The 13,496-nt window shown below is 38.0% G+C and overlaps 1 protein-coding gene across 1 annotated transcript in view; it reads right to left on the bottom strand.

Annotated features, from left to right (window-relative positions):
• WDHD1 (WD repeat and HMG-box DNA binding protein 1) overlaps positions 1-13,496 on the bottom strand; it is a 29,649-nt gene that overhangs the window by 12,450 nt on the left and 3,703 nt on the right. The window contains exons 4-14 of the mRNA XM_061997996.1: positions 11,931-12,082; positions 9,652-9,763; positions 9,056-9,106; positions 7,354-7,449; positions 5,735-5,827; positions 4,855-4,961; positions 3,248-3,383; positions 2,909-3,104; positions 2,540-2,736; positions 1,734-1,918; positions 364-605 (exon numbers count right to left, since the gene is read on the bottom strand). Of these exons, the coding sequence (XP_061853980.1) occupies positions 364-605; positions 1,734-1,918; positions 2,540-2,736; positions 2,909-3,104; positions 3,248-3,383; positions 4,855-4,961; positions 5,735-5,827; positions 7,354-7,449; positions 9,056-9,106; positions 9,652-9,763; positions 11,931-12,082 (1,567 nt within the window). The remainder of the gene's footprint in view (positions 1-363; positions 606-1,733; positions 1,919-2,539; positions 2,737-2,908; positions 3,105-3,247; positions 3,384-4,854; positions 4,962-5,734; positions 5,828-7,353; positions 7,450-9,055; positions 9,107-9,651; positions 9,764-11,930; positions 12,083-13,496) is intronic.

A 13,496-nucleotide genomic window follows, 5' to 3' on the forward strand; every position in this document is an offset into this window, starting at 1 on the left:
ATCACGTGTCTTTTTGGACTTGCAAAGCACTAGTAACAACTACTTCCTCAGTTTCCTATAGTAATTCATTCTGGCACATCTGAAACCAAACTTTAATAGATTCATGTCACTTAAAACTTCTCTCCTTCCCCCCATGTTAATCTAGGCATCCCAATGTAAGATGCAGGCTTTGCTGTCAGATGTCAAAGATCTGTGGGTTGTGACAGCAAATGCATCATGAAGAAGAGAAGAAGGATAAACATCAGCAAGAATAACAAAACACTTCTGGTGATTATGTACAAATGAAGCAGTGTTCCAAGACAGCAACATACAAGGATTGAAAACTTAACCCTGGTTCAAAAAAGACAGAAGGGAGAAAACTACCTCTGTGATAAATAATCATCGACTGCTCTCCATGTCCTGCCATCGACACCACTGGACCTGGGAGACTGAAGATCTCTTTCTGTACCCCTCCAACTGTAAACACACGAACCAGCAAGGCACTAGTGGCACACGCAGCCCAACCTTGACCCAGACAGATAGCCTCAACGTCTTCATCCTTTGGCATATCTACTGTCCACTCCTTGTTTGCATCCCATGAGCTAAAATGAATGCAATGGAGCTTGCTAAAACAGAGACAAAGAACAATAATCAAGTATCTCATGAAACACACACACAAAAAGCCATATCTGAAAAATACACCAATATATCACATTTTTATAACAAATATGGAATCTGCAATGGTCACAGAAAGGAACTACCAAGTACAAGGGGCCATTTGCAAGTGAGTTACTCTTATTCAAAAGAGACAACTAGATCTTCAGCACTGCAGATTTAAAGCCTCTAATCCCTGAAGCAGAGAGAGTTTAAAGGTCTGAGGGGAGATTTTTTTTAGATGGAAACAGATAAGCATCCTGCTTCATTAAGAAGAACTGAAGGTGCTTGGTACCCTGTACGACAGGCTTGTAATGAGGGCTATGCTATCTTTCAAAGGGAAAAGATAAAAAGGAACTTCAGTTCTGCCATAACTGAAAACTGCCCATCATCAATTCAGACACCACAGCTTCTGAGAGATTACCCACTTCCACTGAGGAAAAAATAAAAAGGAAGTCTTCAGAGTCTGACACCCTGTACATACAAGTCATACTTTTAAAGGCAAAGGGTGCTTTGGAACTTATCATGATCCTCTGTATGTGAAAATCAGAACAATGTTCTTTCTTCAAGATACTTGCACAAAAAGCATCAATAAAATATTGTTGTTGACGTTCTTACATGCAAGAACAAAGTCTAGCTGGCCCAGTTGCTTAAATATAAACATGGTTTTCATAAACTTGTGTTCCTCACACTTACAATACTTTTGTAACTCCAAACACGCCTCCTTAGCAATAGTGTGAAAAATAGCAACAGCCCTTATGATTTTACCTTTGACCTTAGCAGACTGAAAAACTAGTGCTTATGTTTACAGTTCCCTTTGAGCTAGCAATGGATGAAGACTGCAGTACATACATAGTTGAAAGTGACTAGAAAAAAAAATGAAAATCCCAGGAAACAAATTACATGTCTCAATATTCTTGAAGTCTTCAAGTAGGTGGATGTGAAAATCCTCCTCGAAAGCAGTCTCATAAATAAAAAGCACAATCAAAAGCCATAAGCTCATAAGCTGTAAGTGATAGAAGCTGATAACTAAAAGCCAAAATACTTGAAACAAGTGTAATTCCATACCCCGTGTTCTGCAGCAAAAGGCCATGACTTACCTTGCAAGTTCATCTGTACTCTCACAGGCCAGTAAAATAGCTTCGGTGGAGAGGTCAGCCATCGTGTGATTCAGAGAGTTTGGTAGGTGTGTTGCATGATGTACAGAGGTATCATGAAATTCTATATCTATAGCATTGTCCTGCTCATCATTGTAACAGCGAATGATACCAACAGAATTCCATACCTATTAAAAAAGAACATCCCCCCCAAAAAATAAAAACCAACCCAACAAAACAAAATCAAACATACTGCCTCTAAAACAGCCTGCTATAATTTTCTCATCTGAAACAACAGTAGGTGGGAGGCTGGAGGAAGACTGAAGACTTGTGGAGCCAGGACTTGCAGCTTCTAAACAGCTGAATTAGGCAGAAACTAATTTTATCCTCCCTGCTTATCTATCTTTCTCCTCACAAAATTAAATGTGAAGAGCTTGCAGTTAGAAAATAGTGGATGATTAACATACAAGCCTTAACAGCACAAAAATACCCACAAGTTCTGGCTAAAAGAGAATTTAAGAGAACTGCTAGAATTCAACAGCATAAGTACAAACTGTATAGCCTGCTTTTGTCTTAAAGCCAAGTATTCACTTCTACATCAAAGCAAATGAAATGTAAAGCGTAACATTATGCAGTCTTTGCATTAACAAAAAGCTACTTTCCAATATTTAGCTCCACACTCTGAAGCATTAAAAATAATCATTAAAAAAATCTTGGGAAATATTAGATTAAGAAACAGCAAGAATTGGGCAACATTCAATATTAACAAAGCAACTGAATCTACTCAACTACACAGCAGCAAGATTTACCATGAAACGATGTGTGAGATGTGCTGGAGTGGAGCCAGACTGGAATGGCTTTTGCTTGGGAGTTGGCATTGGCCCGTCATAGAAAGGCTGTTGTGTAGATGATGGTGGTAAAGCTGGAAAGCCACCAGTCTGATCATCATCATAATCATCATCTTCCTTTTCATAAAGATTGGAATTGGCTTTTATCATCCCAATATCTAGAGATTTAAAAATAAACACGTCACGTATATTGTGACAGAAGGTAGGTAAAAAAGTGTTAACAGTCAAAATTTCTCTGGAAAAATAAGGCAGACTATATCTGAGGAGAGAATGCTGAGATCACACCAGTAACAGCACTAAAGAGCTCTGGAAAATTAGTTAATTCAGTACCTAGTGAGTTATCATCATCATCAATTACTGCCCGTCTCAAATGGCCTGAAGTTGGCATGAGGACATCATCATCAGCACCATCTTCACTAGCTCCAGCCTTTGGGGAAGACTGGGGTTCAATCATATCTCCATTTAAAAAGTCATCGTCTTCTCCATCAAAGAGATCATTGTAGTCCTTTGTCACGGTACTGGCAGCCTAAAATCAGATTAACAATCATCATAAAACTTCTTGTGGACTTGGAATTCAAGAAATGAACTAAACACATGAAAGAGAATGTTCAATATTATTTGCTAACCTGAATAATTGTGTCAATTTAAGAAATAATTACTACTAATCACCTTGTCATTTGGTTTCTTTCCACCACCGATATTTTCCAGCAACCCCAGATTTCCTTCAGTATCTGTGTAAGCAATTTGCCTGTATTTGGGGTGCCAGGCCAACCCACAAATGGAGTAATTTTTCTCATGCTTCATCCTAAAAAAATATTAACATAATGGAGTTTTACTAAGCTGCTCAGGGCACAAACCTCTCCAAGACTGTAAAATGCAGTCAGTATTTACTGGCATTACAAAGTGACGTTACAGTGGTATTACACATAATAAAGTAATTAATAGGTCACCTGTAGAATACATGGCTACCATAAAAAAAAGAAATACAGGTCTTCATTTTCTATGGCGAAAGTCATTTTACAAACCACACAGATTCATATACTTAAAACAGTAACTTCCTGATACAAGTAGCAAAGACAAAGTAATTCCTTGGTAGCTATACATTGCAGAAATAGCTAGTCACAAAAGGCACACAGTTGTTTTACTTGTACCAAAGGGATGAGTTAATCATCTGTCTTTTCTGGTCTGCACTCTCATGAGAAATTCTCCCATAAATTATTCAAATAATGTTTAATTCTTCATACAGATGCTACAGTAACAATCATGTTTTTCATCCAAAATATTCAGACAGATAAATCATCACTTCTCTACCTCACTTAATCATACTTTTTTTTATTTTAAAGAGAGATGCTTTAACTAACCAAGACGAAGTACAAAATTTATCACTTTGTCCTTTTCTTGCCTACAACTGAGGATGGTTGAGTGATGTTTCTGTATTTCCCTCTCCCTTTAGAAAACATATCTTGCTGCCAACAATCCCAGGGTCTGAGATGAGAGGAAAACGTTTCCATCAAAATTATCCTTTAATCAACTACTAGATTAAAAAGTAATAAAAGGTATTTGCACACAGAAAACTAGACTGGAATTTGACCAAAAGCCTCATTCATGGCCTTTCACTATTCTATTTCAAAGAATGTACTGTTTTCAGAGCCTTCTAGCTATGAAGAAAGAAAAACAGTCTATCACATGAATCAGGACGTGTTTCTCTGTATACTGGATAAGGGGGGGGGGGGGGTGTGAGGAAAAACAATGCCCAATTTCTACCTTACGCCCAGAATTACACCCCTGTGAAAGCTGCTTTCCTGTAGAGGATGGAAATTATATGGCAGCCCTTAATTCCCTCCAGCATATCAACTGCAGTATTAGCACACCTCACTTAGGCTGCATAAGAGAAAAGCCTCCTCTTGATCCCCTCTAGACTGAGCAATGGCCCTGCCTCCCAGCATCATTCAGCTCTGACATAGTTCTTTGGACTTGGGTGCTTCAGCTCCTTCCCTATGGATGTGCTTCCAGCCCCATCACCAACTGAGCAGCCCACCTCTGAGGCAAATAAATGCTCTTCTTCAACCTGAGCCTTCATGCACTGTTTGTGGGGTGCTTGCTTTCAGTGGCCTATCAGCAGAAAACTGCTATAGATTTGCCCTGTAAATCTTATTATGGCTTTTCAAAGGTCAGAGTTCTACATTTACACCGTTAAGTTTTTACAGAAAATATAAGAAACTTCTGTTTCAAGAAAAAAACATGTACTTAGGGATTTATAAGACAACACTGAATACCTCTCTATGCACTCCTGGGTTTCCACATTCCACACCACTAGACTGCCATCCACGCTTCCAGCTGCCAGATACTGCCCACAAGGAGACCAAGTCACAACATTCAAGGGCTAAGGAAAGAACAAATTTAAAAGATATTACAATGCAGGCACAGCATTTGTATTCCGGAGCTTAAAACAGACTGATATTCTTGAATTTAAAGAAAGGGATAATGATCTTTAGCAAAACATATCCAGCCCCCTGTACTACAACCAGTACATTTATTTTTTTTTTTTCAAGAATATGCAGCTTTTGTCATTACACACTGCCATGAGGTTGAACAAAACCTGGCTGCAGACACACAGAGCAAAACTCAAGACTGTGTGTTCTCTATTTTAATAACACTAGGAAAGTAGTCCTCTAACTCAAACATTTCCAAGTCTATAATGAGGTCAGAAGAAAAAAATGCACAATTACAGCTTTCTATGGAGCTAAACTTCAGCCTAAGAAAACAAAGCTAACAACGGGTATCTGTCCTGTATAGAGATAATACCCTTGACATTTTCCCTAAAAAGGTATGTATTTAGAGCAATTTGTGAAAACAGATGTTCTTCAGCTGCAGCTAGTGACTCCCCAATAGACCTGAAGAGATCCAGCAGGTTACTATAAATAAAAGAGGGGAACCAGAGCCACATAAAGACATATTTGCCACTCATGAGGTATCTCATGTCTTGTTTTCCAACATAAAGCAACACGATCAGAAATTAAGTAGAAAATGTGAGAAATTGTTACCAAGTAGGTGGGGTTGGGATGGGAAGGGGGGAGGAAATACTGTCTAGAAGATAATTTCTTGCAGAATAACATTTAGATTATGGAAGATGTAGCAAACACCTGCCACACCTACCTGTGTGATGAATGTATCCGACAGATCAAATTTACTATCCCAGGTTTCCCTTCTATAGAGCTTAACAGCTTTATCTACAGGAATTGCCAGCAACTGTTCAAAGGAAACAAGAAAGAAACAATTTAGAACAAGTTGCCTTTCAAACAGAGCATTCAAATAGCATAGCTCCTTCAGGCAGAAGTACTGAATGGCTCTCTAGCATCCTAGCAATGCCAATGGAGAAAGTAAAGAAAGCTGAACTAACTTAAGTTACAAGGTTCTTTAATGCTTTCCGCATGCAACGTAGCAAAGCATGCCTGTTTCTACTTTAGACTTCATTTCTTTCTGCTAGAAAAATTAAGGTAACAACAGCTGCACAGTAAGATTAGGAGTTCTTATTGATGAAACAGCTAACACACACAAATAACTAGTTTTCAATGCTCTAAGCACAAGGCTCATATCCTTTTTCCCTTCCTCAAACTTCTTTCGATCAGGTCATAGTTTCTCAGTAAATCTTATTTGATTAGCTGATTCCTGAAATAGCTTATTTCATCTTTCACAGAACTACATAAATGTTACTGCCTGTTGTTTTAGGAGATGGGAGTTTTTTAAAGGCTTCTAACAATTTGAGTTGCAGGAAAAGCAAGATAACTACTTACGATTCAAATACCTCTCTGCATGAAGACTTAGCCTAAAATTTAGAAGTGTTTGTTTCTATGCAATATGGATACTGAAATAATTTGTACTGCAGGGACATTCTTTCTTCCACAGAAGAAAAGTTATGTATAATACTACCATAACAGCCAGGTATGCTGAAGAGTAGACACTGGTAGGCAGACACAAAGTTGGGGAAATAAGATTATTCAGGTAAGAACTGAGCAAAAACACTGGAAAACACTCTTTAGATCCAGTATATTGGAATGTCAGTAAAGGACAAACAGGTTCTGCCATACTATTGTCACAGGCAAGAACAGAAGCCATTAAAACAAGTTTTCCAAATGGCTAACTTTTGCTCTGTTCCCTGTCCTTCAAGTATGACAGGGGATGCTTCACTTCATACAGCTCTGCAGTTATTTGCTGCTCCTCCTCTTGCCTTTGCATTATCAGATACTGCAGGTGTGTTCATTTATCCATTTTCACCAGTGATCCTTACACAGCACTACTGCAGCAGTACCTTCACTGTGCACTAGACCTGCAGGATGTCTCAGCACCACCTATAGTCACAACAGAAACAATTTTGCTCTTCAGGTGAAGAGAGATGGAACGACTTACTAAGGAAATATTTACAGAGCAAGACCACTGATAGGGGAAAATTTAGTTCAAGTAGAGAAAGCCTCAACTCCTTTGATGTTTTGTTGTGGGCAATTTGATTCTTTCCCTTGTGTACAATGTTCCTTCCTATTCAGCACCATGACTGTTAAATGTTGTTTGGGGCTTACAGCTGAATTACTGCCAAAAACAGCCTGAAGCTTAAACAAGCAACCATGTCCAGGCTTTTGTTTTTCCTAAAAGTGAATTTCACTCCAAATATTTTCCTTAGTCCCAGGAGCAGCAATTTGGGCTTGCCCAGATTGAATTCTACTGTTGAACTCTCAGAGAGAAATGAAAGATTGAGACATGGCTAAAACAAAGTCACTTACCTTCCCACTGCCAGGTTGCCAGCCAAGCCTGCATATTGATTTAGCATTTATCACATCATTACACTTCTGCAGCAGGGGCCAGCTTGTCGTGCATGTCTGGAAACAAAATATTAAACATCAGTTTTTCTAGCTCTGTGAAAACTTACTGTATAGTACAAACTCTAAAAGGAAAAGTGTGGGGGAATAACACTAAAATGAAAACAAATATATCACTTTTGGATCTGAAATCACCTCTTTCATCCAAATACAACAGCAAATACTGCCTTAAAAAAAAAACATCCACCCAAACTGAAAAAATACCTTGCCAATATAGACCTGAAACTATTTTAATGACAATACAACTACTTATAACAGAAATAAGATCAAAGAACAAGTGTTTTCAATCAAGTACAGAACAAATGAGCTCATATATTTTAAGGTTATAGAGAAGTCTGACCAAAATGCACTTGTCAAATGCAGATCAACTGCAGCAAGCTGACACAGATCAGCCTGAATCTCACCACAGCACTGTTAAGAATCAATGGCTGTATTCTGAAATTACAGCTTAGACACATGTAGCACACTGCCACAATTCTAAGACTCTCTTAGCATAATGGCCCCACTGTCAGTCTGCACAAGAGATTTCACACTAGAAGTATGGTTTTGGTTTTTAAAAAGTAGCAGTCTCCAGGTGCAGGGGGTACATTTTCAACTATACTTAAAAGGAATAATTCCACCTGGATTCTTATTGCAGTTGATGGCATTTAACAAAACTAATCCCACATCCCTATGCAGAATGGCCTTATTAAAACATTCACTTGAAACACTCTTTTCAAGTTCCTTAATGTTCCAAGGGCAGAGACTAAATCTGATTCTCTCACTAAGTCTGATTTCATACAGGCCTCGAATTATTTCAGCCAAACATTGCCAAGCTGAGCCCAAACACTGTATTTCTAATAAATTCTGTCAAACAGTGATTTAGGTCCTTCTGGGAAACCGCTGTGAAGATTGTAACAAACAAAGAAAGAAGTGAAAAAGTGGAATAGCAAGCCCTTTGGCAAGAGCCTTAAACTCATGCATTTCTAACATGTTGAAAAGCACTGAGTCCTTAGAAAACACACAGAAAACACTGAGGCAATGCTGTGTCCAAAGTATCTCTTCCTAATATCAGGTCAAAGTAATCATGTTTCCAAGGAGACCCCAGGTCACTTTTATAAAAAGATACTGTGTAGCATCTCAGAGAATTATTCCACCTTCACCAGGCAGTCTACAATCCAAAAAAATAAACATTATTTCATAGGAAGCTTGGTAAAAAGAAGTAAAACAAAAACACACTTAGATACTTGTTTATTAAAATTAAAAAATCCCTCCTCAGCCCTGCAAGCAACGAGCTGAAATTCTGAAACATGGAATCTGATGTCACCTTTACACAGAAGCATTATTTCTGAAGGCATTCAAGACAAAATGCACAAATGTTGGCCAATGAGGAAAGATGAACGGAAGAAATCGGGGATTCCACAGACAAGAAAAACCAATCCACAGCTACCCAGGCAACATTTCATCATCAGGCCATGGAATTTCTCCCAGAAGTAAATAAAAGTATTCTGTTAAGTGTAGTAAGATTTCTTCCCCAAAGGAGAAAACCGTGTTCCAGGAGGGTTACATCAATACAGTTTGTCTGGTTGTCTGTGAAACCCCGGATTCCTTATGAAAAGCCTCTTACCTGATCGGTGATTTTCCAGACCCTGACAGAACCATCACAGCTCGCCGATGCCTGTGGGAGAGATTTTTGCAAATTAATAACTACAGACACAGAGAAATTAATGTTACAGAATTGAAGAAAAGTCCCTATAGCAAATGCTACAGACATATGTAGGCAGTTTCAAACAGATAAAGTCTCTCTGTTAAAACTATTTCAAGACTTAAAATTTTCTAATACTGTCATTTTGATAATTGTACTCGACTCCGAGGTATTGTAATTAAACACCTCATACTTCAAGTGAGCTGCTTATTCACAAAAGAGGCTCAAAATGAATATTAAATTTCTTTAGTAAGACATCAGTTCCTCTCTAAAATCAGATCTGCATTGGGTTCCAGAAGAACACAGACAGTAATTGAGTAGTAAAGTGAAGACTGAACTCTCCTGGGAGGCAACAAGTTGTGACACACTCCACCATCAGGAAGGTCAGCTGAGATGAAGTAGTCTCATGTGCCAACATATCGAGGGGTTTTATGTATTTAATACAGTTATATACTTATATTCTCCCCAGGGAAAAAAAGAAGATTCAAAGTAGAAAGTAAAGAAGAAAGTAGTTTTACCAGGTAAACATCCCTGGGGTCAAAAGACAGGCTTAAAACAGGAGCCTCATGTCCCCGGAATGTTTTCTGCTTGCTGCTATCAGTCACCTCCACAATTTTGACCATAAAGTCACTGTAAAAAAGAAGTCACATACATAGTCACATATGTTGTGATCATAAAGTCACAACAGCACAGACATGAAAGTATAAACATTTACATTAACAATGACAAACTCTGTGTTTATGGCAATAAAAATTGACCACTAATTATCTTTTGTGGAAGTCATAGATCTCAACATTGTGTATGATCTAAAGAGAATATGAGAATCTTGAGGCTTACTAGAACAGGAGCAAGGCCAGACTTTTTAACAGAAAATAATTTCTGCTCATGTCCAAGTACATAAAATATAGTTGTTCTTTGAAATTATGTACACACAGACCATATACCTATTTAATGTCATATTCTGCATGACCTAATGAAAACCTCTGCTTAAAGACCAGAGCTTAATTAACAAGAACTATCTGTTGAATGGAACTGCAAGGAGTTTATTTTGTGACATTTCTAAAAGGATTTTTAAAACCATTTATCATATCAGACACATGAATAGATTTTTTTACAGCTTTAATCCCTCCTCCAAAATTACAGACATCACTGCAGTCTCAACTCAAAATTATCAATGCAAACTTCTAAGCCTACGAGCTCCCCTGAGAATCTTTCAGCACCACTCCCTCTCATACTCCATTGCAACATCCTCAGAGAGAAATTTCATTCTAGGACCTAATTCTTTAGGGTTAATAACTGCTCTAACTACATTCAGAAACACATGCTCAGTTTTGTCAACTATTTAATGCTAACCAGATAGTCATAAAAGTAAGTCTATAAACTGTACTGTGAGATAGCTAAAATTATGTTGGTACACTTAAACAATGCAAGACAACTTAAAAGGAAAAAACCCACAGGCAACAGGATATTTCTTGTTTATTTAAGAAGCCACACAACCATTTTTTCAAGAAGTTCATGTGAACTCTAGCAGTCAGTTGGATGTTAAATTTACATAAAACTTTACATTAAAAAGTTTGCAGATTTCATGTAAAAAAGGGGAGAAATTTGGGACAATTAAAAGCAACTCCTCTTAGCTACATTCCTTTATTTTGTGGCTGTCACCTTCTTCCTCAGTATGTTACAGAGGACCTCATTGAGGAGTGGCCTCACAGTCTTATGAATTCTTTTTCCTAATGCAAGAGCCTTGGCCAGGCTGCAGAAGTACAGGGGGTTGTAAAAGTTTTAGAAACAGAGAAAAAAAAATTGCCTAATCTCTCTAATCAAAGTCAGCTGCTGAGGCAGAGATGTTCCCTCAGAAACAAGCACTGGCAAAGGGCCTGAACTCATGATCCCTGTCAGATTTGGAGATTAGAATGGTTACTGCCCTCAGCTGTCTAGCCCTCCCAGTTTTGGGGGACTGTGAAGAGCTGCCAGAGTTCAGCATACTCATCCAAATTGCTTTCTAGTTCCATTCACACTTAGAGGAGCCAGAGAACAGATGCAATGCTCTGCCATCTCTACTGTGGAGGACAAATTCCAGTAATGAGGCAAGCAGGCAGCCTGAGTTGCTGCCCAAAGAATTCACCCAAACCAATTAAGGCTCAGGTGATTATTGAATTAAAAAAAGAGAAAAAACAATGTCTGTTTGCCATTTTGCCATCTCTGTTAAAGGACTAGCACCTATTATGTAAAAGCAAACATGTGCCCTAAGAAATTTACTAAACTATGCATTTATTTCCCCTCAGGCAAATCTTGCAACTGTCATCTCTTATCATGGGACAGAACAGTGATCATACTTATGCCAGAGAATGACTGAAAGCTCTCACACAAATCAGAAGACATCTTACTTTTGCATGTGTCTATACATCTGCAGCACCGTGGCCCTCAACAGCCAGGCCATTATCTTTAGCACACAGTAACAGAATTCTTGACACAGCAATGAGATCCATAGGGGCAAATGCTTTGCTGTGTGCATTATAGGACTGAAAGCTGAAAATGCTCAAGGCCTCTAAATAAATCATTTCACAACATCAGATTTCCATTTAAAATTATTTAGTGGATCAAATATTTCTCAGAGCATTGTTTCCCAAAGTCCTTTTCGTTCCTTTTCCCCTTTCCACCCCTAGAAGGCATTTTGCAATACTTTAAAACCCTCAGAGGTACGTGGATTCATGATGTCATTGGTATAAAACAGCAGGCAAGAAAGTTTCCAGATCTTGAACGGCAGCAATGTTTTCCCTTATCATTCCCAGGTTACCTAGATCCAGCAGCAACTTTGGTCCCATCACTATTAAAGATGACGTGGTTTGCGTTCATGGTGAAACGAGTAAGGATGCCATCTGGAGCTCCTTCAGGAAATGTATGTATCTGGACAGTATTGTTTGACACTGCTGTGATCAATCTTCCATTCTAAAAACAAAATCCATCATAAAATTTGTTAGTTAAAACACATTTATGCCCATCAAGCCAAAAAAAATGCTCTGATGTTCCAAATATTTGGGCAGATTAACTTCAGTAGTTCCAAAAGAGGTTTGACAGCAACAGTACTATGGGAAATTTCCTTTAACTTTTATTTCTTCCCCCAAAAATGCAGACAAATACACTAACACTTCAACTGAACTACTAAAAACCACTCTCTTGCTTTCAGTCATGTAGAAACACACTGCTAGATTTAACACTGAAACTGCAGTTGCAGACTTAAAATTCAAGATGCCAACTACATGACAATTTAGTGCATTGAGCCCTTGCCAAGTTGTATCTTTACTAAAATAACAACTACACAAAGTCACTGACGCATCTCAAAGAGAACTATCCACATCTTCTGGTGGGTGGAAAATTCACTTCTTTACATAGACAAGAGAGCTCTTAGAACAGGCAGAATCTTGCCTCCGATTTAGATTAATATGCTGTGGTATCAGGAGAGGGCACCCTTGGACAGAACTTCTCAGTTAAATGCCACCAGGGAAAGAGAGGTTCATGAACTACAGCTTAGTTCTTTTCAGAAAACAGAAGGCAGATATTTACTAAAAACAAATGCAGACCAAAAGAAGTGCAAAACAAAAGAAATAAATCCCCTATACTTGGAAAAGTAATATCTCTTCAAGTGACAATACTAACAACTGAGGAATACATAGCAGTAAGTGCTTGAAATATCTTGGTTGGTTTGTTTGGTGTTGGGGAGTAGGGTGTTGCTGTTCTTTTAAGTTGCCCAAAGTTATAGCAAAAATCCTGAAGACAAACAAAGCAGCAGCCAGTACTAAATAACCTAACTAAATAAGAGATGGGATTTATTCCCTAGGTTACATTGACAGATCAGTCATTTTCATTAAAGAAGAAGAATTTTAGAAATCAGATTTCCTGAAATTAAGTCTCAGAAAGTGTTCTCAATGTCACTGTTTAAAATATTTTTTAAAACTCCAAAATCTTTAAATCTAAAAGCAGCTTACAATAAACTTAAAAGCACAGGATTTTTCCTACTGGTGTCAAAACCAGCACTTTCCCTCCTCTATTTGTTAATAGCTTTAGGAATTTCTGGCTCTGCCACTGATTTGCTGAGAGAATTTATTCAAGTCACCTCACTCGGTTTGTGAAAAGCTAAGTAATGCAATGAAAATCAAAATACCCGAAAAATCAATGATGAAAACAGATTGTACAGGTATTGAGGAATAGATACATAAGGTATGTTAAAAGGGATATAAGAAAGAGGTTTCAGTTAAGGCAGTAGCTTTGAATAAGGTTTCAAATTATTACTTTTGAAGTGTAATACATATATGTTCATTCTCATTTACTTTCTCTTTCATACTCCTCTCCAAAATCACAAACA

Source organism: Colius striatus, chromosome 6 (assembly GCF_028858725.1).
Source record: "Colius striatus isolate bColStr4 chromosome 6, bColStr4.1.hap1, whole genome shotgun sequence".
NCBI lineage: Eukaryota > Metazoa > Chordata > Aves > Coliiformes > Coliidae > Colius > Colius striatus.